This window comes from Thermobia domestica, chromosome 13, assembly GCF_964235325.1.
Source record: "Thermobia domestica chromosome 13, izTheDome1.hap1.1, whole genome shotgun sequence".
Classification (NCBI taxonomy): Eukaryota; Metazoa; Arthropoda; class Insecta; order Zygentoma; family Lepismatidae; genus Thermobia; species Thermobia domestica.
Window position 1 is genome coordinate 41,746,024 of NC_137466.1, and position 26,764 is coordinate 41,772,787.

The window sequence follows — 26,764 nt, forward strand, 5'->3', positions numbered from 1 at the left end:
GCGCCAAAGGCGCGTACGCTTAGCCACGGAGGAGCTCATTTAGGCCTAGTAGTTGCATGCATTTAACTCATTATTCGCAGATACAGGGAAGTATGGTTAAAGTACAGGGAACAGAAATCGAGTTCGTAGAGTACAAATATCCCATCCCATTGTTTAAAATGTAACGAGAAAGAGAAAACAAACCTTTGTGAATTAACCAGCTATTTCAAAAACAGAAAACTCCACTATTTCTTCACATATACGCCTGCCTATGTAATGAAATGACTACATAAAAGTACAGTTCCTTATTAAGATTATTTTTGTAATAGAAAATAAGAAATGCTTTGATTTTGTTGTGTTTAAAGCTATGATAAAACCGTCTTACGCGCATTAAATTAACGAATTGATTATGTGAGATCAAAGGTGAATTTTGAGGGAAGAATACATTGAAGTTTTTGAAACATTTTTGCAGAAATGAATAATCGATATTTTCCACTTCATATAACTTTTTTTTTTTTCAGACAATATTTATTACAAATAAAGTATACGGCTAAACAACGATGTAGGAATAAGTGAAGTATGTTTTTATGAATCGGAAAATTTACATCACTGTATGTGACCACCAGCAGTGAGATGGACATATAATTCATTCATTGTGACAACTTTCTTCCATTTGGAACCCGCTAGGAACTCTTCATACAATTTTCTGCAGATCATTTAAGTTCGGCAATGTGACGCGGTAGCACCTTCCGCACACACTTCAACCTGAGGCGCTTGCGAATTGTTTTGTTCACAGTTGACGGGGCGAGGTGGAATCTGTGTCGCATATTACGTTGCGTCGGGGAATATTCTTGGCACACCAATCGACGGACGCTCCTTTTAGCACTACTGGTGTCATTTTTCTGGCAGCCCTTCTGATGGTTTTTGTGGGTGAACATTTAGCAAGGGAAGTCTGTTCTGTGTAACGGGCCATAATAGCTTTCGCAATCGTTACACTAAGTTTTAACCTATTCTCCCGACGCTGTTTCACAATGCGTACGTATAAAAACTTAGCGTGCAATAGGGCCATTACGTAACTCTCCCAATACTGTTGATCTTCGGTGCTATTTGATAACACTCACGCACCTACAAGGTCAGACACAACACTGCTCCCGCCAATAAACCCACAGTTCCAGCATGATATGCCAGGTGGCAGTACAGAATCGAAAATGGGCGGATATACAGCGAACAACCTTCTGTACTAATCGCAGGGAACTTTGACACTAAGAATTGAAAACCGCCTAACATCTTCGTCTATTACTTACACAAAATTTTTCATGAAGCCAATTTCAGACAGCGGTGGTAGTAGACTGTCTTTGTCAACACGGAATTCATGCAATACATCTGTTCACCAAGATTGAAGCTTTTTCTTGTCTTCACTGCACTGTTTTACTGCATAATTGTCTTCCTTGCACTACTGTTCCAGTGACATAAGAATCAGGAATGTTTTGTGTAACCAATCTGCATTCCCAGTGGAAGTCTTACCATCAGAGCTTTGAGATCACCACAGATTTCCCAGTTGTGGTTGGAATAGCCACTATATTTCAGAAATAGACTCATGTTCTCGTAGATTTCTTTTACCTGAACGAAATGGACCAATGGTATTGAGGATTTCTCGTTACCATAATCGATGAGAACAGCTTTGACACTAGTTTCTCAGAAATATATAAATAGGCGCCACTCATTCAGATTATGAATAATTTCATATTCTGTAAAGAGCCTATTTACGTCATTACATTATACCAGACTGTCATTGATCTATGGTGCCCACACATACCTATCTTAGTTTGATTCAAAATAGAACTTTCTCGTATTTTTGGCGAGTGGGGAAACAGGATGTCATCAACTCACCATATACGTAACAGAAAGATTAGTGAATTAACCGCTTAACGGTCGAATTTATTTTAGAGAAACGTCCCAAAAAGGTCATATTTTTTTTTTTTTTTTTTATATTTTAAATCTATCATAAGTGCGTGCTAACACGACTATTTTGTCATTCAGAACCAAATTTCGAAAGTTATAGCCCCTCAAAATACTACTTCTGGATTATCCCGAGTTTTTTCGGTCACAGTTGAAAATAAAATAATTGTAAGATTAAATGAATTTGCGTGCTGAAAAAATATGTTTTATTTAAACAAAAGCTTTATTTGCTTAGTCCTGAACAGAATCATGGCAAAATTTCTATCGTCTTATAAGTTGAGGCTATTTAAAACGTGAAAACATTCAATCGGGATTATCCCGAAATATTTCGGGCACTGAAAAATATAAAACAAACTGTAAGAATAAAATAAAATATGCGCGGGATACCCTCGTACAAATATAAGCTCACTTACACAAAATGTTTATTCTGAACGCTAAATGTAAAAACAGAGTAATATAAAACACCATGAGAAATGAAAAATAATTAAAAAGATTTGCTTTTTCTTTTTGAATTAGTCTCCACTTTAGTTCAGTGCTTTCCACTTTATCAATCACTTTGTTGGAAGGTCTGCCACTGTGATACACACGAAAACATGGAACCACACAAAGTGCCACATCGCAATCTGGACAATAAAAGCGCGATTCACGGCGAATCTTTCTGCTTTTAGCATCACGAACCCGACTGCATACTGCACACTGCCTTGTTGCATTGATCTTATTTGCTGTTGGTGGGATATAGTCCGGGAAGTGCCGGCCAGTCAGTCTCAGTGGAGAAGGTATCACACCTGACCGTCGTGTTCTTGGCTTCATGTCAGTATCATGGTACTTTTCCATGATTTTCTCAATTACGGCCAGGCGGTACATAAGTGGGCTTTTTGTACCACCTGACATTGTATATATGATGAATGAATTCCATAAAGCAAGGTCAAGGAGGTGGAAAAATATCTTGTAATATTTCTTCCCTCTTTTCCTGGGCGTAGAATAGTCTGAAAGATGCTGGTCAACTCTATCTACACCGCCCATTGTATCATTGTACGCTATCACACATTCTGGCCTCTTGTTTTTCTCACCTCTTTTTTCTACTTCAGCCATTTGTATGCTGTGCACAGATGATAAAAGCGAAACATTTCGTTTATCTTTCCACACCATTACAGTCACTTTTCCCCTCTGAAACCCTACAATATCTCCTTTCTTCAACTTATTGTTTAGTCCCGTTGGCATATCCTTACGTGTAAGTTTCACTGTTCCATACACATCAGTTCGTTGGGACACAAGACGATCTGCAAGCTCAGATGACGTGTAGAAATTATCAATAGTAAGACAATGTTCCTTATCTAACAAAGGATCAATCAATGTCATAACGACATGAAAAGAAACAGGAAGGTTACTGTACTTGTCGCTTAGTTTCGTGTCTTTTCCACAATATATGATCAAGTTCCATACGTACCCTGATTTCGACTCTCACAGCATGTAGCTCTTGATGCCGAATCGAACTCTTTTCAGCGGCAAGTATTGTATCCATGATAAACGTCCTTTGAACAACAGAAGACTTTCATCAATCGTGATGTCTCTATCCGGAACTAATGGTTTCCTGAAATGTGGTAACTAACTTATCTAAAACCGGCCAAATTTTATTCAGTTTTGGGTTCGGATGTGTATCTGGATCATATTCTTCGTTATTTGAAAAATGGAAATATTGTTTGAAACTACGAAAAGCCATTGTCTGAGCAAAAAATGGCGTCACAAGAAGAGGATTCTTCGACCAATACATTTCCAATTGCGGCTTTTGCAAAATTCCCTGCAAAATTACTAGTCCGAGAAAACACGTAAGTTCATTCCCAGTCAACGGAGGAAAGGGCTTGGGATTATACTGATTCTGGTTACATTGTTCAGCATATGTATTTGCTCACAAATCATCTCTATCAGTTCACGATCAAAAAATGCTCGAAATATTGCAAAATATCTGCATCCATATCGAAGTTTACGAGCAATCCCGGTGAGCCATTGAACGGAAAATGTGGCACAGAAACCGGAATATTATCCGGGTTAATCTCAGTCCATTGGCGAGCAGCAGAAAGATCTGCAATTCCATGACCAGAATTATTAGAATCGCTGTTTGAAACAGGTAATTCACTGTCACTCGTCCCATTTGAATCTATACTAATTGCACTGAAACTTCCTTCTTCGTTGCTCATTGTTGACACCGTTCACAACAATGCTGTCTGAATCACAAATTTTCTTCAAGGAAAGAAACACAACTTACGAACAGCATCCTGGCCACGATAATACTGAGAAATATAAACTGAATTACTGCAGGAGTAATACACTGTCACCTGGTGTAAAACTCAATAAACCAAAACAAAAGACGGTTAATTTGCTTGTTAAGGTTTGCTGCCTGCACCTTTTCTTCTTACAACAAAACATTTCGCTTAAATACAGATTCGAACGGAAAAATACGGTTTCAACGTAATAACTCGGGATAATCAAGATTTACATATTACCCTTGAACGTAATAATTCGGGTAAAACCGTTAAGCGGTTAATAGACTTCTTAGACATTGCTCAATCGAAGAAACACGCAAATACAGCATTCTATTTAGAAGGGGATTTCCACTATATACCGTCAGAAAAAAAGAAAAAAGTTGGAATTATGCGTGCGTCGGAAATAAATTTCCCATTGGTTTGTTGATACAACTGTATTTTTGGGATGATTCGCCAATATAATATTCCACAACTACAGGACATAAGTTTGTTACACATCGTTAGTGGAAAATACAGGGAAGTTTCTAGGTTTGATAATAATAATAATAATAATAATAATAATAATCGATCACATCTGAAATAGTCTTAAAATTTTCAATTCAAATGTTTTTAAAATTTCATTCTTAGCAAATCTAAATTTCCTGTTTTCCAGATCTGTCGCCACTCTGCATTACAATGAGGTACGTAAGGCACTGACCTTTGGTCACGTATTCTGTCTTTGCTCTTTCTAGCCTTCGTCCATTTCATAGCGCAAATCTCTCTAAACACCTACCCTTACGTATATCATCACAATTTCGCCGTGGCTGAAAACTTCTCGCAGGAAAAAAGACTAACACATATTGTTTCGAGAACGACAGGGTTTCAATAGTAGATTTACATGCTTTGCGACACTCGTATACAAATTAGTATGAGCCAAGAAATGAAGTACCTTTTAATGCACATTACAACTTCAGAACTTAACTGCACCTGATACATATTTACGATACTTTTTTTTTTTCAAGTATTTAAAAAACTAGTAAACATTCTTGAACTACATTTTAAATTGATTTACCTCTCAAATGCTGCTGTGAAAGCAAGCATGCGAAGCCACACATATGTTAGTATCACACTTATAATTCAATTATGAAATACAAGAATGTAGCGAATAGTCAATTGTCAAGTCACGAATTTTAGTTTAACGTCCCACGTTATGCTCTTTTGACTAGTGAATAATTATGAAATTAATTTCTTGTGCTCCCCCACCGGGATCAAACCTGGGACGACGTACACCAAAGGCACGCGCTAGTTACTAAACTAACGGGGACGACTAATTGTCATGAGGGTGGGTAGGTTTAATGCGGGGAACATTCAAGGTAAGTTTGGTAAATTCAGTTCCTGCCAGATTTGCTCGAGATTAATTTCATATTTTAAATGCTATTAACTCAGTATTGCGTAATGTTTCAAAAAGAGGTTTCCGTGGCATCATACTGCACAGAACAGTTATTTTTCTTTTATTACTTCTTGTCCCACGATTATGCTCTAAGGAAAAAGTAGACGGTAATGATGAGAAGAATGATAATGGTAGAATGAAAGAAACGGGAGAACCCTAAGGATGTTATAAAATAGAGACCTGCCCATAAGTATCTTCATCCTATTAAATCAATGAAGCCAAAAAACAATCGAGCATCTCGCGTCTGATTGGCTACTCTCGTTTCTGCCATGAATGTTGGCTCAAAACATTGCGATCTTGTTGGGTGGAGTAGGCAGAGTAGGGGTGGCGAAACTAACGTAAGGCTTCAAGATTTTGTTGTAAGGGCAGATCCTCTATTTTATAACATCCTTGGAGAACCCTCACAAAACCCACGTACACGGGATTTGTCCACCACAAAGCCCACTTGGCGAAAGCTGGAATCGAAATAGGACTCCATGCACCAGAAGTGATCGCTCTATTATTGAGCTACAGCTGTTGCTAAATAGCTTCTTGTACTTCATGTTTCTGTGTGTTACAATGAAAAGTTAAATTAAATTAAACGTTTACAGTGGAAGGAAAAGGAAATTAGACGAGGAAAAACAAAAGAGATTGTTCGGAAGAACTTATTTTTATGTTACAATTTGACAAAACAACGTGTCCAATCAATTTAATAAATATTGAAAGAACAGATGGACGATCAATAAATAACAGACTAGTTGTTTTGTACGGTTATCTTCTGTCAGCCTTCCCAACTCCTCGTTTTCCTGCGAACAAATGTTTGGGCATCTTGTTTCCAATAAACCTGTCACCCTCACCCTTCAGTCCTCTCTTTGCTACCTTCTTTGATATCGCCTTATGAGCTATCTTCTTTAATTTCTTCTTCATCTGAAAAAAAAGAAAGCAAAGTTAACTCATTTTAAAAGTGACTTTTGTTTTAATTGATCCGAACATAATACGTATTTTTAGTATAAGAATAGTTACGTAGAAACTACACTCTGTCTTACAATCGCAACTTAGTCTTTTTCATTAAGAGAGAAAGAAAAAGTTTATTCAGCACCTCAAAGGATCATATCATCAATGTCACTCTTCCACGACCGTGCCATGCTATTATGTGCCTCATTAAGGTCAGATGTATATAGGTAGAGGTCTAAGCCGATACAAAAATCACATTCTCAATATATCTATCTGCATCTGCAGCATTGTGATTCGTATCAGTAGATAATGGGATAAACATATAAAGACATTTGACGAGGATTGATCAGAAAGTAAGGTTACAAAGCCTGCAGTGAAATGTGTATATATTATTTCATACAACCAATATAGCCAACATATACTACATACATCGGTCGAGGTACTTGTTGCATCGTAGGGTGAGTTTTATGATTCCCTCCTGGTAAAAATTATGTCCTTGCGTGTTCAGTCGCGCTGTCACGAAATGTTTCACCTCCTCGTCTGAAGTAAAGTGACAGACTCCTAGGCTCTCCTTCAAGTACGGAAACAGTTGAAAGTCGCTTGAAGCGAGGTCTGGGCTGTGGGAGGATGGTCGATTATGTCCCAGCAAAACTTCTTCAACAGCTTGATGGTCTTCTAGGCTGTATGCGGTCGCGCGTTGTCGTGAAGGAAGATGACACCTTCAGTAAGAAGTCCTGGCTGTTTCCTCCTGATTGCTTTGCCTCTACCAGCTGCAGGCGAATTTCAGTCGAAGTTACATGTTTCGCCCACAGAAATCTAATAACTGAGCGGACTTCATCGCGAGACTACTTTTGCAAACGAGTCGCCATTTGTGATTATCTACAACTAGCGCAGTAGGTGGCGGGTGGTTGAAACTCTGGACAGTTGCCAACTCCATGTATTAAAATTACTGCATACTCTTCACTCCCCTATAACAGAAAAAAATCCAGAAATACTGGCCTTGTAACCTTAGTTTCTGATTCCTCCTCGTATGACAATTACGATTTCAAAAGTAGTTCCCCATTTAACAATTATAAATACCTCCAATTCGTCAATCCTATGATACAACATCAATAAAACTCAAGCTGAACATCAATACTCTCTCTTCCTATTATCAGTCAACTAAGCTTAACAGAATGTAATAAAATTCATGCAAACAGAAATTCGAAATTAATGGAAAACATACCCTTCACTTAAGGTCCCCTACAGATTTCTGATAAGAAAATTGTCAAGCTGGTTTAAAGATAATAAACCTTGTGCTATCGTTCTGGTATACTAACAACAGAAACGTCAGCGGAAGTATCAGTGCAATCACGTATAGATCACACTGTGACACGACTAAGCCAAGTACAAGAAAATGTTTTCCAGACTTTGTGTGAAGATGATTGTAAAGTGGGGATGTGATGGGGCACAACAAAGTAGGTATAAACAGAAGTTTACTGAAAGGCAATCTACTGACGAAAGCCTTTTCAGCATAGCTCTGGTACCAATTCAAATGTACTCCGTAAATAGCAACGTAAGAACCATAATTTGACAAAATATGGCTCCATCCTCTGCGCGATATTGTCACCCCATAAAATTTGCCTTTCATAAAGAGTTTGTTGATTTCATAACTGCAGAAGTAGATAAAATTAAACAGATTAGTGAATTCTCCTTAACAATTGTAACTGTGGACGATAATACGTTTGCTGTTAGTACCACAATGATCTTCTGCATGATTGATGTTAAAGTTCGCAATGCTGTGTCGTCTCAAACAAGTTATTTGTGCCGCGCAAAGCCCAGTGAAATGAATTTCCTACACATCCTTTCCAGAAAATGTGTGGATAACAATTTACTATCTTTTGGATTATCACCTCTTCACTCCTGGATACGCTTTATGGAAGTATTCTGCACATTTCGTCCAGACTGGACTTTCAGTTATGGCGAGCTAGCGGTGATAATAAAACGAAAATGGAACAGGAAAAGAATCAAATACAACAGGCCAGGAGCGAGCTGGGATTATTATTACATATGCCAAAACAAGACAGTGGATATACTAACGACGGCAACACAGCAAGAAAGTTTTTTTAGAAACGCAGAAAAAGCTGCTGAAGTAAGAGGTATTCATGTTGATTTGATAAAGCGTTTTCATGTCATTTTGGAATGCCTGAACTGCGGGTTTCCTGTAGATGTCGATAAATTTGGTGATTATACTAAGGACACTTTAAATTTGTATCTACAACATTACTCTTGGTATTTAATGCCCGTGAGAGTGCATGAAGTGCTGTTTCATCGTAGATATAATATTAGCTAGTATACTACCTAAAGGACAATATTCGGAAGAAGCTCTAGAGGCAAAGAACAAAGATTGTAGGAAATATCGTGAACTTTTCTCGAGGAAAACATCTAGACTTGACACTAATATAGACTTAATGCATCGACTACTATTTACTTCAGATCCACTTGTCAACAGTCTCCGGATATTTCCAAAGACTAAAAGGGGTAAATTCATGTCTGACGTTCTGTGTTTGTTAAAAGAACCGTCTTACAACCTCCCTGACGATGATGATGGAAATTTCCGGCCCTTAGACCACTCAGATACTATTGATTCTGAATAACGGTTACATATGTGCCATGTTATACAAGAACTTTACGTAATATTGTATTTCATTATTTTTTTCATCTGTAAAGGTAATACTTTTGTGTTTCAATTGTACATCAATCACTCTTATCCCTCTATTCTATCCAGGACATTATACAACAAATATGTAATGGTCCCTATTCATATTTAATTTTCTTTCATTTTGTTTCTAACAGTCATCATGTGTCTGCAGGTATTTTTTATAATCTAACACAAACTCTTGGTTCCTGACCAAATAATGCATGGTTATTGCCAAGAAGATAATCACTGCATGTAACTATCTGCACATATCAAGCGTGGGAATATATCCAAGTTACTTATACAACATGAATTTCTCTGAACCACATAAAAGACTACGTGTAAATAACACGCAACATTTAAGTTCCGCTAGATTGCTGAAATTTCGCATTGTGCGTCAGTTGAAACCGACCCATCTTGAAGTAGTTTACCAACCGCCCTTCCCCTCAAACTTCACATATTTATTACGAGAACAGTTCTCTTGAAATTGCCAGCATCTCCACCGAGAAAATATCAGAACCAAAAATGAAATGAAATGAAATCTTTGAGTTTTACGTCCCACGGTTATGCCGGTTAGGCTAAAGAAGACGGTGATGATGAGTAATGAATGAAATAGTGGAATGAAGAAAGTGGGAGGAAACGGGAGAACCCGAGAAAACCCATGCACACGGTATTTGTCAACCACAAAGTTCACTTGACAGAGGCTGGGATCAAACCCGGGACCCCAAGTTCTATAGGTGAACGCTCCACCACTGAGCCACCGCGGCCCCAAAATATCAGAAGCATATATACATAATCTTCATTATGTTCGAGATCAATTTGGCACTCCAACCTCCCTTCATAAAGCAAAGATAACTCATATTTCCTACGATTTCGTCGTTGCCGATCGTTAAACGTATCCATTATCCAGCTTCCTATGTTGGCGAACCTGTAACTCTTTTCTTGATTCGCGTTAAGAATCACAGAAACTACATCGATGTTCAAATTCCCCCTCTAGCTGTCTCAGAACACACAATCCATCTACATAAGTTTATTATAAATTCTTCCCTCAGACTCCTCCATATCCATGGAAAGACATAGGAAGACACATCACCACTGTATCCCCGAACTGACCCTTAACTTAACAATATATAATATCCTGCCAGACTCCACTCACTCCATTTCAAATACATCTATTTTTATTATTGTTAATTTCTTTCTCCAGTTATTTTTCATTCTGCTATTACCTCACATTATTGTAATTACTTTTTTTAAAAAAAATATTAAACATTATATCGGATTTATCAAACGTTCGGGGTCATATACCAATTTCGTTATGAGTAAAGATACAAAAAAAGCTGTTGGGAATGGATGGTTTCCAATATAGAATAGTGGAATTTTGCACGTACACCTTGTATATATAAATTTTATATATATATCTTAATTCTGCACATAATTATACGTACGTAATTTTCTCTCTTCATTTATTACTTCTTCTCTCTTCAGTATTCTTACCAACCAACCTGTTCTAATTATTAGTTCTATCAATCTCAATTAAATCTACTCTATTCTGAAACCGGTAACACTATAACGTGACTCTATTCCAACATGGCACCCACCTTCATGCTTAATAATTCTGTGCCATTCTTTTTTTGATTTATTATATTTTTACTTCCTCTCACCCTTATAAGATGAAGTATCTAGCGTAAGAGCTAGAAAATAAAATTACAGGCGTACCTTCAATAACATGATTAAATGGTTTTAAGGAACGTCCACGCTATGCAAAAGCACGCTGTTTCAGGTCTATTTACAACGGATTTATATTGATTTTGTTTATCACAAAAACTTAGGATAAAAAAACAAAGTTCAGAAAATTTTGACTTATCAGGGTGGTCTTTATTTTTCTAGTCTTTCCGGGTTTTTTTGAGTCTTGCTCAATAGAATGCTTCCACATCAGACCAAAGTAACCCATGAGAAAAATTAGATCAACTGAATAATATAAAATGGTGCCCCAAGCGATCTCAAATTTTCAATGCATTCACAACACTACAATATGCGGCAAAGGTATCTTGTAAGTTTGGAAAGACAATTTCAGGTTAATAAACAGATATTATGAAGGTGGTAACTATTAAATAATTAGAGATAAAATGGAAATGTCATGAGACACATGTTTGTAGTGAACAAGTATCCCAAAACAATATGTCACATTACTCTCTTCCCACTAAAAATTTTGAACCTGAATTCAAAATGGCCGCTATGATGGTACTATACAGTAATAGATGTGGTTGTATCTTAATTACCGCTATCCAGGAAATGGTGTGAATCCCTGTAATCTTTTCAAACTTACACGGTACCTTTGCCTCATGTTGTATATTGTAAATGGACTGAAAATTTGAAGTCTCTTCGGTCACCATTTAATATTATCAACTGAGTTAATATTTCTCATCGGTTACTTTGGCCTGATATGGAATCATTCTTGGAAGTAGGTATCGACCTGAAACTCGGTCGGTAAGGACTATCCTAATTATATATATGTAGTAAACAATACGTTTAAGCTTTTAACAGTTGTTTTCAAAAGTACATACAGTAAGTGCTTCTTATATATAAATGAGAAATAATTTTTTTTCAGTTTTACGTTTCATGTTTAATGCTTTGTAGGCTAAAGATACGGATGATTAATCAAACAGAATGATTATATATATAAAACCTGAATGTGAATGTGGAATCAGAAAACGAGAAAACCTACGGGGTTCCTTGATAGCAAATGAAATGAAGTCGTTAAGTTTTACGTCCCACGGTTATGCCGGCTAGACTAAAAGAGACGGCGATAATGAGAAATGAATGAACTGGTGGAAGGAAACGGGAAAATCCCAAGAAAATCCACCCACACGATATCTGTCCACCACAAAGTTCACAAGGCGCGATCTGGGATCTAACCAAGGACCCCCATGCACCAGAAGTGAACGCTCTACCACTGAGCCATAGCGGCTCAGGTTCCTCCATAAATTCACATGGTCTGGCATTGAACAAGGTATCTCTCTTACTGAAGGTGAACGCTGTACCATTAGTCGGGTGCTCTCACCCTTGAATTGTAGTTAATTACTGTTAAATTATAAACCAAAATTAGATTCGTCTTATCTTACTTAAAAAAAAAAGGGGCAACAGCGGTCTGACGTGGCCGACTGTCCCTAATTTCCGACACCCACGGTTATGCTCTAATAATAATGATAATGAAGTATAAAAAAGTGGGAGTACCCCGAGAAAACCCACGTACACGGTGTTCGTTCACCACCAAAGCTCATTTGATGGCGATGGGTATTTGAAAAATGAAATGAAATTCTTAAGCTTTACGTCCCACGGTTATGCTAGTTAGGCTAAAGGAGACTGTGATGATGAGAGATGAGTGAAATGGTCGAATGAAAAAAGTAGGAGGACACTGGATAACCCCGAGAAAACCCACGAGCACGGTGTTTGTCCACCACAAAGTTCACACGGCGCAAGCTGAGATCGAACCAGGGACCCCAAGCACCGTAGGTGAACGCTCTACTACTGAGCCCCCGCGCCCCACGCGATGGGTATTTGAATCAAAGTGAAATGAAGATAACTGCTCTACTGAAGGGCTATGTTCAAAAATGCATTTCAGACGGGACAACCGTTATACTTTGCGAAAAATTTATAATCTCCTCCTCAGCTTAGAATATGCATTTCAATCAAAGTGAAATCATAAAAACCAAGATCGGTCCAAACGCCATGTTCAAAAATTCATTTACAAAGGAAACGTTTCCTGACTTTAGCCATTTTACGAATATACAATAGGAAATTAAGTTAGTTTAGAAATTTCTTTCTCCTTCCTGCTCCTCGAAAGCGGAATTTTCAGGAACACTGGAGCACATCACTACTTATTTGTAAAGAGGAATTCTGAGGAATTAGTAATGACGTGAGAAGCTCATCAGATACTATTTTTAGTCTACATTTTTAATCCTCCCCCATTTGGGATGCGCATTTTAATGAAAGTGACATAAGAAAACCCAGTCTAAGCTAAGCTTAACTATGTTCAAAAATTCGTTTTATACAATTCAAGCCGTTCTTCTGTGATGATGACAGACAACCTCGATGTCACTTTTATGTATTGAGAAAATATTACAGAAATTGTCCTTTCCCCCCTTAATGTTTGCAACATGAAGGACTCTGTGAGACATTCTATTATTGGCATAAATTTTAAACCACTTCCCGCACCCTAGGAAACGGATAAAAACAATAAACAGCCTCCTACGCCTTTTAGATATAATTGCTTAGAAGTATGCTAAATCAACGGTGTGGGTTTTTATATCGGGAAAACAACTTTCATTTTTATACTCTATATATAAAAGCCATTGCTCAAGATATTCCTGTTATCAAAAATAGTGAACACATTATCACGCAACTCAAGCTTTTCATTTAGTGTTTTTTTTTTTTTTTTTTTTTTTTTTTTTTTTTAAAGATACACTATAAATTCCTTCGCTAAAAGCTTCATCGGATAGATAGAGAAGTAGAGAGAAAAGAAAAATTAAAGAATATAACAATAATTATGAAACGTCCAGGTGGGCGCCATAACCTTGTTATAATAAGCTCTGAAGAATGAACGAACTGACTCCGATTCACGCAAAGCGGAACAATTTGGGCCAAGAAATCATGTCATATCTTCCATGATCACCAGATCTTTCGCCGACGGATTAGCACTTGTTTTGATGTCGGGAAAACATACGCAAAATGTGAGACAAAACGTACATGAACAAAGAAAGAATGGCAGATTATCACTTGTTTTAAGGTCAGGAAAACATACAAGCAAAACGTGAGATAAATTGTACATGAACAAATGAAGAATCTTATGAACTACTATGTTCTCCAGAGACTAGGATACACCCAAGAGAAAATTCTTTTGTTGGAATTACGATGTCTAATTTGATCATAAAAATTAAGAGTATCAAATTCATCATTATATAGGTATAAAGCTTTCATCATTATATTGCAACAGTCACAGAGATTCATAATAAATGAATGCGTATATATTATAAAGTAACTTACGTTAACATCTGTAACACCCATCTCGTCCCGTGGCGGCCTGGACACACTCCTTGAGCGTCCCTCAGAGTCCATTCGGAGGCGTTTCAATGGAGGACGAGACACAGAGCGACTTCTGCTTCGTGTTCTAGTGAAATGAGCCTGAAATGAACACAGAAAAGAATTTGATGAATAAATACTGAATGTTTATTTTATTAAAAATACTGAATGTTTATTACTCAAGCTTACTGTGGCTTTAAGGTGGAGGTTTAAGTAGAGGAAAGTTTTTTTTTTTTTTTTTTTTTTTTTTTTTTTTTTTTTTTTTTTTTTTCATCAACGTCAGGCACATGCATTCTGCACGGTCTAGAAACACCAATAATTTAACGGCAAAATTTTCAACGTACATCTATCATATATTACTAGATTTTCTATTACATTTATAAACGAAACTTTGATAAAACAATGTACATATATAGTGTTACAGCTTTCAGTTTCCTTACACTCTTTCAAGGTTTATTATTATTACTGTTTTTTTTTTTTTCGTGTTATTTTGAGTTTGCCATAATGGAAATTAAAGAAACCTTCATATTCGTTTCAAAATTTAGATTATTATGGTATCATTTAAATTAATCCGTCCACTATGTTTGACAAGACATCTTTAAGAGTCAATCAAATTCGATGATTTAAGAAATCCCGAAACTGACACACACAGGTTCGTCATTATGCCTAAATTATGCAATTCAATTATGATTATTGAATTAATTATCGACAATATATATATGCATCAACTAAGAATATTAGAATGCTGATAAGCCCATTTAGCAAAATTTACCGTCTGATAACGTACTACAACCGTATTTCTGGGCTCACCGAAAACTGAAATATTCAACATATTTTTTTCTCACTAAACAAATATCATGCACGTAACGTTCTTTATAAGACGTATATCAACGCAAACTTTCAAATCTCATCATCTTGCTATATACAAAAAACATACACTTTTGAAACATTCTCTCTCTCTCTCTCTCTCTATATATATATATATATATATATATATATACACACACACACATATCGGTAACTCCGGTATCTAATCAACGTCGTTTACTTTTAAACTCTCTCGGAAATTAAGCAAAATATATTCCCCACATATCGTTCATTTCGAATGAAGTTCGCACCACAGGGTTATGTGTCTGTAGAGATGCTGATGGTAGTTTGATGGTCTCAGAACTATGGCCACCGTAGAAAGCAGACTCATATTAATGTATGTAGAAGGTACACGCTTTGAACCTAGAATGAATGCCCTTATTTAAAGGTATAATTCTACAGAGCAGTAACCTGCCACTGTACATAAGTTCTCACTCAGGATGCCTGAACGTGAGATTCATATTTTGAGCATGTACGTATAGTTATGGTATTCACTGAAGTTCTTCCTTGTTATGACAAATTGAAATTCCGTTCATGTCAACATTTTGAAACGGGAATTTTGGAAACATGGTATAAATAACTTTTCTCTTCTAAATATTTTACAGACAACTGAGTATGGTTTGTCTAATTTTCCGCATTAATCGTCAGTTCTTGACACAAATGTATAACAAAGGCACCTTTCATACATCTAGTTTATTATTTCGAGTTTAGCAGCCCTTTGTAACCACCGGGGATATATGAGATGTGAATTTACAGTTTAGTGTGGATCCATGAGCTCTTATCGGGAATTCAAACAGAATTTAAATGGAATGTAACGTTAACCATTTACGTTACAGGAGAGCACTGTCATTTTAGAATCTACAAAATAAATCTAGAGAGATTTAAATTTTAGATAAATTCATGGAGTGAAAATGTAATAATTACATTTTCAATATGTTTAAGACTGATACTTTTAGTCTTTCGAGTAGAGTAATTTTTGTTTTATAACACTACTTTTTAAAAACTACAACCATCTACTGGAACTCGAGCACGATTTTTTCTGTTTCTGTCCAACATACAAAAATTACTATTATTTTGAAATACTTCATAGCAACAAAAGAAGAGATGAAACGAACTGTTTCTCTACCCGAATAAACTACGGTTAAATTAATAACTTGAGTGTACAAGTTTTTGCACATACTGCAGGTTAATGACTATAGCATGTAGCTGAAATGAAAATGTCATAGTATCAGAGATGTACAAGCAAATTGCATAAAAATTCATCACTTGAGAAAGGTGACAGTGTTCACTGAAACAGTTTTGGCTCCCTATAAAAGACATGTTGCGTTGGTAATAATTATTCTAAATTAAATTATTGAAAAAATCCACGATTTCCCGGTTTAAATGCCATGACAAGAACAACTTCCCACCAAAAAGAAAGCATCTTTTTCTTTACTCCCGTTTCAGCATCCCAAACAAGTCCTCATTCAAAAACAATTTTTACAGGTAATTCGATCACAGAAACAAGCGATAAAAATATGGAAAATCATACCGAGTCTTATTTAAGTTGACTGACCTGACCCACAGTATTGATTGTACCAAGACTTTTACTACCTAACATGACAGAAATACTTACATTTTCAGTACCGGACATATCAACACCAAGTTCTTCCATTTCTTTGCGCAAGCGTGAAGCACTTCTTTCCCGAACACGAGCCACACTTGATCTTGGTATAACAGGTTTGGTGCTACTTTTACGAATTCTGGCTTCCTGTTGCATGATTGCTTTCTTATCTCGAATCTGCTTGGCCAGTTCTCGAATTTCTTTCATTGCTTCGTCTTCTTCAATCTTTGGAACATCATAGAAGCCAGCAGCAAACCTCATTTCTTCCTCACGCTCCAACTCTTCTAGTTTCTGCACAATTAAACAATACATGAAATATTAAACATCAATTGATCTCAGGCGATGAAATCACGTAATGTAAGGAATTACAAAGTTTAACAATTTTCCAAATTTTCTAGAACAGTGTTTTTTAAACCGTCCTCAGAATCTGTGCCCTTGTGGTTCCCTTAGACCGAATGTTAGTCCAATATATATATGAAAGTGACGTTTTCAACTTAACTCTTGAACCACCCAAATTCAATTCCAAACCCAAATCAACCACCGACCGATTTCAATCAAATTTTCAACATAGATGAGGTTCGGGCCTGGAATGGTTTTTATCATTTCAGTTTGATGGTGCAACTTACGGGAGGAGATAAATAAAAATGATCGACAGGACCGATATTAGTGACGAATTCATAGTTTTCGGTGTTGCCGAGATTAACAGTGACACTTCCGATGTTGTTTAAATCTAAATTCAGCCCAGCAACTTGGAGGACGGGGAGAGGGGAAAATATATATAAATTATAGAAAACGACCGATATTAGTGTCGAATCCATAGTTTTCGGGGTCGCTGGATGAACACTGACACTTCCGATGCCATTTAAATCAAAATTCAATCCCGTAACTTGGGGGAAGGAGAACGGGGGAGTTATACAAAAAATAGTCTAAACTGACAAATATCAGAGAGCACTTCAGTAATAGTAAAAAGTGACTGACTAACAGAACATATTACTAATTTTTCTTATTTTAACCCAGCGAAGCGGGTAATCGATGCTACTATATATTTCTTTTAATACAAATATAAAAGAGAATTTTATTTAACACTACTTTAAAATGTAAGTATACAGATATATGTTCAAAACATAAAACAGATAAATTTGCTTTCGCTAAGGTTACGAGTAGAGAAGTCCACATAACATTCTAACTAACAAAAGTGGAAGAAAGAAAGCAAAAAACACTGTTCTAGAACATTGCTGAGTTTCATGTAATTTATTGCAGTGCATTATTAAAATTATTAGTTATAAAAAATCAATATCGCACACCCGGTGGAAGTGTTACAACTCAAAAAAATGGAAATTTCTGCTCACCTTTACTTTTTTGTATCAATTCTCTAACTGTTATTTCTATACATTTTTCTAGTCTATTTTCGAATCGTGTCTTCTTTTTCTAATATTTTCTTTTCGACTTTCACATCCCACTGCGATACTGACATTATCATTTTGGTCTTTACGCTTGCACGATGCGGTAGGACATCAGGATGATCAGAGAAGGAGAGCGAGTTGTCCCTTTTCACAACAACGCAATATATAAACATTAGAAAGAGACAAACCACAGGATAGGTGTGGGAAGGAGCAGAAGCCATAGAAGCAGGGAACAGGACATTGGTGAGAAAATGGAAAGAAGCTAGGAAAATCATGAAGACACGAGACAAGGTGGTGAATTGGAATGGAGCATTTGCTATAAATAAAAAAAATGGGAGAGGATTTTCCTTAAAGAAGAAAGGAAAAGGAAGGAGAAAGAGAACAAATTAATAAGGGAAAATAAACAAGGATAATTAAAGAACAAGAAAGTATCCAGAAAAAGGTATATTTTTAATTGGACAAGTGTGCAGTTGAACAAGTGGAAATGGAAAAACACAAGTGTTACTTTTTCATGCAGGGACGGAGAATAATTAAAAGTTTATCTCCAGAAAGTATATAAGATGTAACCAACTCTCAAGTAGACAGAAGGAGTGAAAATCTGATTAAGACACAGTTAGTGTGCTGAAACTGTTATGTAATTGTGTTTTTATATATTTTTATCACATAGCCTTGCTCAATGAGATGTGTTTAGTTCAACAATATGGAAACAAGGCCTGATAGAATAGTCACGGATTAAACACTGAGGACAATACAAAAAATGCAAACATTCTATTGCATCCAAGTCGAAATTCCAATACCTTTAATATATCCGGATCCACATAGTCTGCTAAGTTCTTTCCTTCCCATATTTCTGGAATCACATCGTACTTGAACTCATCGGGAACATCCCAAGTCTTCCTCAAGTCCAAAATGTAATCATCACCCATTTCTACTTCAATATCTCTTTCCAGTTTCCTCTTCACACCTGTCGCCACACGCTCCTGCTTCTTCTTCAATGCCTCCTCTGCCCAACAAGAATGATTGCAAAAAAATATTATCAAATTATATTTCACGCCAATAACTACATTAGACTTTCAAAAACATTTTATAAATAATAATAATAATAATAATAATAATAATAATAATAATAATAATAATAATAATAATAATAATAATAATAATAATAATAATAATAATAATCTGTGCATTCTTATTTTCTGAGACAGTCAGAAAGAAAGCCACGTACATTCGTTCGTAGGATAGCTATATTCATAATTATAAGTAACATGTAACTTTAATGGAGATGTATTTAATTGTATAAGAACAAACACATTTTACTTTAAATTGCAAGGTTTTTTTAAAAAAAATAATATTCACAGCGCTCATACTAATTATCACAATACAATAAATGATACATTGTTTCGAAGGTAGTGCAGGAGTACTATTTCATATACAAAAGGTGCCTTCCTGCTGCAGTTTTTAAAAGAAATTTCAAAATGTTTAGAATACGACAAAAGACCATAAAGTGGCGTTATCGTGAATGCCTGAGGGAACTTATCAATACAATTTGATTGAATATTTTAACGAAAACCATCTTTTTATTGAAGCTTTCGTTTAATATTTTAGGATTCTTCACCAAAAGACAAAAGGATCTTGAAAAACCTCCCGTAAATTTTGAAGATATACACTTTGTTTCCAACCAAAGAGAATATAGTTGCCATGGTGGTGTTTAACACTGAGTTTTTTTGTCGAGATGATAAAAAGAATTTGTTATAATGTTCATTTTAGAATATGCAAATATTTAGTCGCTGGAATATCTAGTTAATAGACATATATACGTGGAACATTCTGAACATGTAATACAAGATATTAAAAATATACAGCATTCACCTTAATAGCACACGTAACATTCCGAGAGACCATACAAGCAACTGTTTGGGCAGGAAGTCGCTCTACATATTCTGAATATTTGGGGTATAGCATTCCAGTTCGGTGTAGATGTTGGCATAGCTAGGTGATAGTAGTTGCTGGAGCCCTCTGCGATCAGGCGCTGTTCCACCATATCGCACACGTGTTTGATACGGTTTATGTCTGGGAACCTAGCAGGCCAGCGTAGAGGATATACCGAATATAGAACACGCTACACTGTCCTGGGGACACAAGAACTTGGTTATCCTGCTAGATGATCGGGTTCTACGAAGTACCTAGATCAGGTCGAAGAAGATTGACGGTCTCATGACCTACTAGTGATACTCCACTGAGTGTTGCTTCGACTTACTAGAGACGTGGGGAATTCAGGTTTTGGCACCAGACATTATGTGCGAAAACAATTTATCCCTATCCTTCTCCCACCAGCTTAAAAATGAATATGCAACAGTGATCTTCTGTGGTTAGGGAGAAGCAGTCAATATTTCTGTGACCAACCTGGCACAGAGTTCCTGAGTTTAGGGTCCTTTCAGCAGCTAAGCTATATGAGACGTGAATCTACAGCTTAACGCGGAATCCGAAACAAATAAGCTCCAACTGTAATTGGAAGCCGGGTCTCCCGCGCCAAAGTCGCGTACGCTAACCATACAGCCATCAGGAACCCAGAGTGTCTTGATACAATGCGGCGTATTGTATTCTCAGACAATTCTAAAAACTACATAGTCAGCGAAGTAATGATGAAGTGACGACTGGGTTGGATTGCACTGCTTCATTCACATTCTACAACGTCGTCCATAAGAACACTCGACATTATTATCTTTCCTTTCACTCATTATTACTGGCCCATCGGGCTTAAAATTCCCGATGAATTTCTATTACTTAATGTCCTTTCACGTGGTGAAAGATGACTGACAGAACCTCGCATCTGACAGGATTTTGTATTAAGACAGCCATTGTTACTGGCTGTCACGCACACACAGAAAACTCTACAATGACGATTATATGTTTGCTACGTGCAGAGAAGATTGGTGTATGCTCCTGCGTATTCACGATCTCGTAAATGATGAGAGTCCTACTTATAAACAATCTTTTATATACATGAGACCGTTGAACAGACTGCAGACAGTAGAAGAGGCCAAAACACACACAGGGCTATCGTGTCACGTGTTAAGGTAAGGTTGCGGAAAAAAAATCAAAAATGTTTTTATAGTCTTCCACATTATAGAGGATTGTCTTTAGGATCAAAAAGAACGATGCGTAAAAGCTATTGTATGTTGAAACAACTCGCAAAACGATAGAAATAGGAAGAGACAGAAGAAAGAAAAATCGCACTCTTTTTTTTTTAAGCACAAAATCCATACAGTATGATCCATAAACTTGTCCTTGAGAGATAAAGTTCAACCACTGAAGAAGTATGGATAGTCCTAACAAAATTTTACATATTGTAGTACCGCAGAAGAACCTGAACAAGCATCTTATAAGCATCTCCTTGAAGTTATGGCCCAAAATGAGATTATGCTCGTAAGCTACATGACTTTTAGTTTGGTGATGTATGGTCAGAACAATGACTCTCGAATCTTTATCACCCTATTTTCCAGATTTGTAGGTAGAAGCTTCCTATCTTTTAATTAAAGTAGTTTCCTCTTGTAGCCTCAAGATTTGTCACAACAGAAAAAAATCTGAAATCTCTACTCAAGAATCGAATTCAGACCACGAACAAGCACATCTTAGCATAACGAATGTAGTTGAACGTAATTTATGAGCAGAACAGCAAGTGGAATGATTTATTCTTTTTCTTTTTTTTTTGGGGGGGGGGAGAAGAATAGTGGCCTTTTATCAAGGGGAACCAAAGTACATTATTTATATACAGTATATATCATGTTATATTACAAAGTCAATAACAAAATATAGGAGCAGTTGTACAGCTAATTTAGTAATATCTGGATATGAGAGATTGCCAGCACAGAGTATTAATCACTTGTCGAAATGATTACCTCTTGTTTTCACACAAGCTTAAGTCTAAAGATAATTTCACTGTCTTTCTTGGATGATCCACTACCCTTCAGAACAGTACACTTAACTCACAATATTGGGATACCTCTTTCTCCAGACTATGCCCTCAAACATGGAGTACAACTTGTAGTCTAGCGAGCTGAGATCGGACAGCTGGAGGACGTCAGCTAGTGAGATGAAATCAGGTACGTGTTGATCTTGCTTTGTGGGTAGGTTGTTGAGTTCCTGCTGGAAGTTCTACGGCTCATTATGGAGCATAGTTCTGGCCCAAGATTTCACTACAGGGTCTAACACGACACGGCCTCTTCGTAACCCTCTCCGTTAGTCTAGTGACTAGCGTGTGCCTTTGACGCAAGTGGTTCCGGGAAGAAAGAATTTAAAAAAAATCACAATCACTCATTTCCATTAATCATCCGTCTTCTTTAGCCTAAAGTGGATAAAACGGGACGTTAAACTAAAAATAAAAATAAAATAATTTCATCTTATGGTTACTTGGTAAACATTGACCTACGTTTCAACACAATTTTTACAGAAGTGGAGCTTAGATGTGCAGCTGAACCCCCCCCCCCTCCTCCACCATACCACTACTGAAGCTGGATGGTGACTCCTCAAATCCTTGGCGTTTTCGCACAAGTGTCCTGAGATGTGGATGCATATATCCTATCATTTTGAAGGTTGAAAGGCTTAAATTGTGATGTTCTTTTCATCAGTAAAGAAACTCCTCCTGTGGCTACCCTTTGCATAACGTTGGAGGAGCCTCTTCGATTTTTGCGCTGTCTGGGCCTTAAATTGTGAAGTGAAAAACTGATCAATACTTCACCTGCAAGTTCTTGGACTTTAATTACTTTTAAGCGAAAGAGACATTGACATTTTAGAAATGTTCAGCCCATGAGCCATCACTCTTGTTTCCTGACGGAACTACTTCGTATACGCGACGCCACTGCTTTCATGATCTTCTGGCTCCACAACCTGTGCGGAGGACCTTGCCTGAAACGGTCCTCAATGGTCCTTGTGTCACAGTATCTGATGATAGTCCGACAGCAAAACACCCTGCTGATCTTGAACTTCTTCAGAGCTCAAAGTTTGGTGGTGACTTTCTCATCTTATACAAAGCTATAACTGCCACATAGTTTATGCTAGAGCTATAACTATAACATCCCACTCTATTGGATCTGTCTTGCAATTCACACGTCTCCACCACGTTCTCCGCCCAACTCATAATGACACTAGCTTTCCTCTTCTATCACGTTGAAGGGTAACCTTCAAAATCAATGTTGCAATCCCTGTTGTTAGTTGATAAAATTTACGAGTCAATACATCATTACACATAGGATAGAATAATTGATTAGTATTAATAGTTTTAAGGTCATATAAAAAATGAAGTGACAATACACTTATCTATTATTTTATATGAAGAAAATAAATTACCTGGTATACATGGTGGTCTGGGTTTATCATCTCTCGGAGTCGGCACTGCAACATGAACTCTATTCAATACGTTGTCTACTTTCTTCGTGTTCATTTTTATTTCTAAACGATAGGTCAACAATCTTTCACACGCCTGAAACGTAAAAAGATATGCAGGAACATATTTCGTTATTCATAACATCGAACTTTTAGCACATTCCTAGCAAATTTAGTTGCTCATTATAAAAATGAAATAAAAATTGGATTAACCTAAGGATTTGACTCACTTTTACGAATACCAAAAGCAAGTTTCTGGCATTTTGGAATTTTATTTAGTTTATTTAATTTCATCTACACTCTATTATTATTAGAATAAAAGCTTCTGTTATTCATTAATTACATTAACTTACAGTTCAACATATTTCGTATTATCCTGTGGACATCATCGGGAACTCGGCTTAAGTCAGACCCGTGTCTAAAACTATACATCAAGTTTAGTGTTTAGTCTAGTAAGTTTATGCATCATTGAAATATGGTAACTAGCAACAGTGAACACAGCAGACATAAGATGACAAGCACATTCTACTAGTATCAGTTACTCAATAGTATCATACAATAGTGTTATAATCCCCGAGCTAGTACTACTGCTGAAAGAAGGGTGCCTCTGTACTCGCGCAAGCGTAGTGCGCTCGTCACGTGTTGGGAGAGCTGGACAGAGGATCCCAAGAAAGCTAGCGTACAATACATGCCAGTCCAAGTCTAGTGGCAGGTAAGAGTTAGATGTACTAGTTGCAATGTTGTCAGATTTGTCTTCGTATGTGATCTTCCATAACATGTTCTGCATAATTCACTGAAATACCACTACACGCCTTCGAGGTGAGCTTTTGAAACTTGGCAAAAAGAAAAAAAACCCTTGATTTTGACTTCAAATGTTGACATCTGTCTTGGTCACCGTTGAATACTTTAACACAAAAAACAGTTATAATGAATAAAAATAGACAGAAACACATATTTACGCCTTTTTACCATCGATGCTCTAGGTTGATTGTTCCTCGTTATCTGATGTTGAATGGCGCATTTGTTTTGCAATAGTGCCATCAAACCCTTTGAATAGAACATGCCATATCGTTTCTTTTATAATTTACAGATCTGTAAAATGAGTTTATCAGATCGTTAGTATTACAGGGCTCACAGTGGTCTGGTCTCTTACAAATAGTTGAAAAGTAACCAAAAGCACACGAAAAAGTGACCAAAATCTCATCATGCCCCTTTTTTCCTTTGTCAATTTCTCCATCACCTCTGTTGTTTTGTTTCATCTTTTCTTCTTTACTTCTTTTTGAGCTTCCTTCTTTCTTAGGTTTTCTACGTATGCTTTGTAGTTATGGTAAGCAGACTTAGCAGATGTAAGAAGCTTCTGAGTACGTGGAACCAGTTCTGGCCTATTTCCGAATTTCTTCATCCCAGATATTATATTTAACTTAGCATTGAGAGTTCTCAAAGCCATGAAATATTCAAATTCATCACCTACTCTTAAGAACATACAAGAAGCATAACACAAGATGAACATGATGAACCACACAAATACACATACACGACGTTGAGCGGAGCGTTAACTATTACGATAGAAAACTAAAAGACTATTATGATAGAAGAAAGAATAGACACAGAAGGGTTTTCAACCCCACCTTGAAAGCTTAAGCATCCACCAACCATCCACTGTACTTTAGAAAGAATAAAAGCTGAAGTGAGAATAAAGCTGACTGTTTCATATGTGGCAGCAAGTACTGAAGCTTTTAGAAGAGTAATGAGTAACAAGTTTCTGCCTTTTTCCATTTGTAATATTTTTCTTAGAAAACTGCCAATGCAAAACATAAATCACACGAAAATGTCACTTTACCTCCCCAAAAAGTAACTTATAGTGACTTTTTTTTTTTTAAAGCAACTTTTAGTGACCAACTTGAAAAAAAAAAAAAAAAAAGTAACTTTTAGTTAGAAAAAAAAGTTACTCGCTATGAGCCCTGGTATTATGAAATGGGTCCCAGCTGGCGTGATGAGGAGGTTGCAAGCCAATGAGTACATATGTTAAATATGGACTACATAGTCCCCCTTTGTTAGTTATCTTCTTTTGAAATTAGTATATACACAGCAACGAAAATAATTAGGGGTCGGAAACAATATACTCCTACTTACTTCCTGTTTGACCGTCATTACTCCCTCTTCTGTAGCTGTGCTCATTTGGTGAATGGGAATCTGCTCGTCTTTGATGGGAGCCAAAGCGAGTACTTTCTCCTCACTCAATTCTTCTAGTCTGATTACGTCGATTTTGTTCAGAACCACCAACAGAGGCTGAAAAGAAAATCAGAAATACTGTACATCTCTCAAAAATTAAGGTCATGATGTTGGTAGCTTACTAACGATTAAGTCTGCATTTATATCTTTAACTGTGTTTAGTAAGCGGATCGAAGACGCTCCTCCCCTTTAAAGCTGTTTATTAGTTAATATTTGGGACGAGCAATACGTAATGACTGAATTAATCGTGCCTCTTACACAAACACTATTATTATAACCTTCTGATTAATCTGTTGCATCGCAGCTTATTTTGTCCACCCCACTTAACATATTTAGTACGTTCATTGCAGCACTTGATTTAGGTGCTTCTCTTCCAAGTTAATTAAAATACCATACTGGTCCTAATATAGTGGTTTATTTATACCACACACAACTGTACCATCTGTACCTCTCTCCCTCGATCGTGCCGTATGGTTGTGTAACTCGTATAAGACCCGACGTATATAGGAAATAAGCAATTGTAATGTCATGTTGTGGTTCGATTTAATTGACAACTAAAATTGGTTATTAATTCATTCTTACTATGCTTCCGCAGACAGAAGGTGCAATAAAGACTGGGATTTAGATCTTAAAGAGAGCTTTAAATTGATTTTCCATTACATAATATTCTCAAACATTTCAAGAACGTAGGATCATATTATACTTAAGGTCATACTATATTCAGTGCAATATGGTAAATTCATAATAATAACAAAAGTAAATGAAAGAGGGAATTTAGGGCTAAATCTTATAAATTAATTGTTCTAATGTCATTAAGTAGGTATTTAAATGCCCGATGAACTAAGAAGGTTTCTGTCGATTTTTTAATTTCTTTGTAGTGGAAAAATGAAACCTGATTGTGCTTCACAGCGGTCTAGTACTTAGAAAGAAACTAAGAAACGAAGTAATCACTACTTTTGA

At 36.6% G+C, this 26,764-nt stretch overlaps 1 protein-coding gene across 1 annotated transcript in view; it reads right to left on the minus strand.

Annotated features, from left to right (window-relative positions):
- Positions 1-6,258: 6,258 nt before the first annotated feature.
- The window catches only part of Non1 (nucleolar GTP-binding protein 1), a 70,268-nt gene continuing 49,762 nt past the window's right edge, over positions 6,259-26,764 (minus strand). The window contains exons 8-13 of the mRNA XM_081735658.1: positions 25,706-25,861; positions 23,537-23,669; positions 18,988-19,193; positions 16,800-17,078; positions 14,282-14,419; positions 6,259-6,534 (exon numbers count right to left, since the gene is read on the minus strand). Of these exons, the coding sequence (XP_081591784.1) occupies positions 6,379-6,534; positions 14,282-14,419; positions 16,800-17,078; positions 18,988-19,193; positions 23,537-23,669; positions 25,706-25,861 (1,068 nt within the window). The 3' untranslated portion in view covers positions 6,259-6,378. The remainder of the gene's footprint in view (positions 6,535-14,281; positions 14,420-16,799; positions 17,079-18,987; positions 19,194-23,536; positions 23,670-25,705; positions 25,862-26,764) is intronic.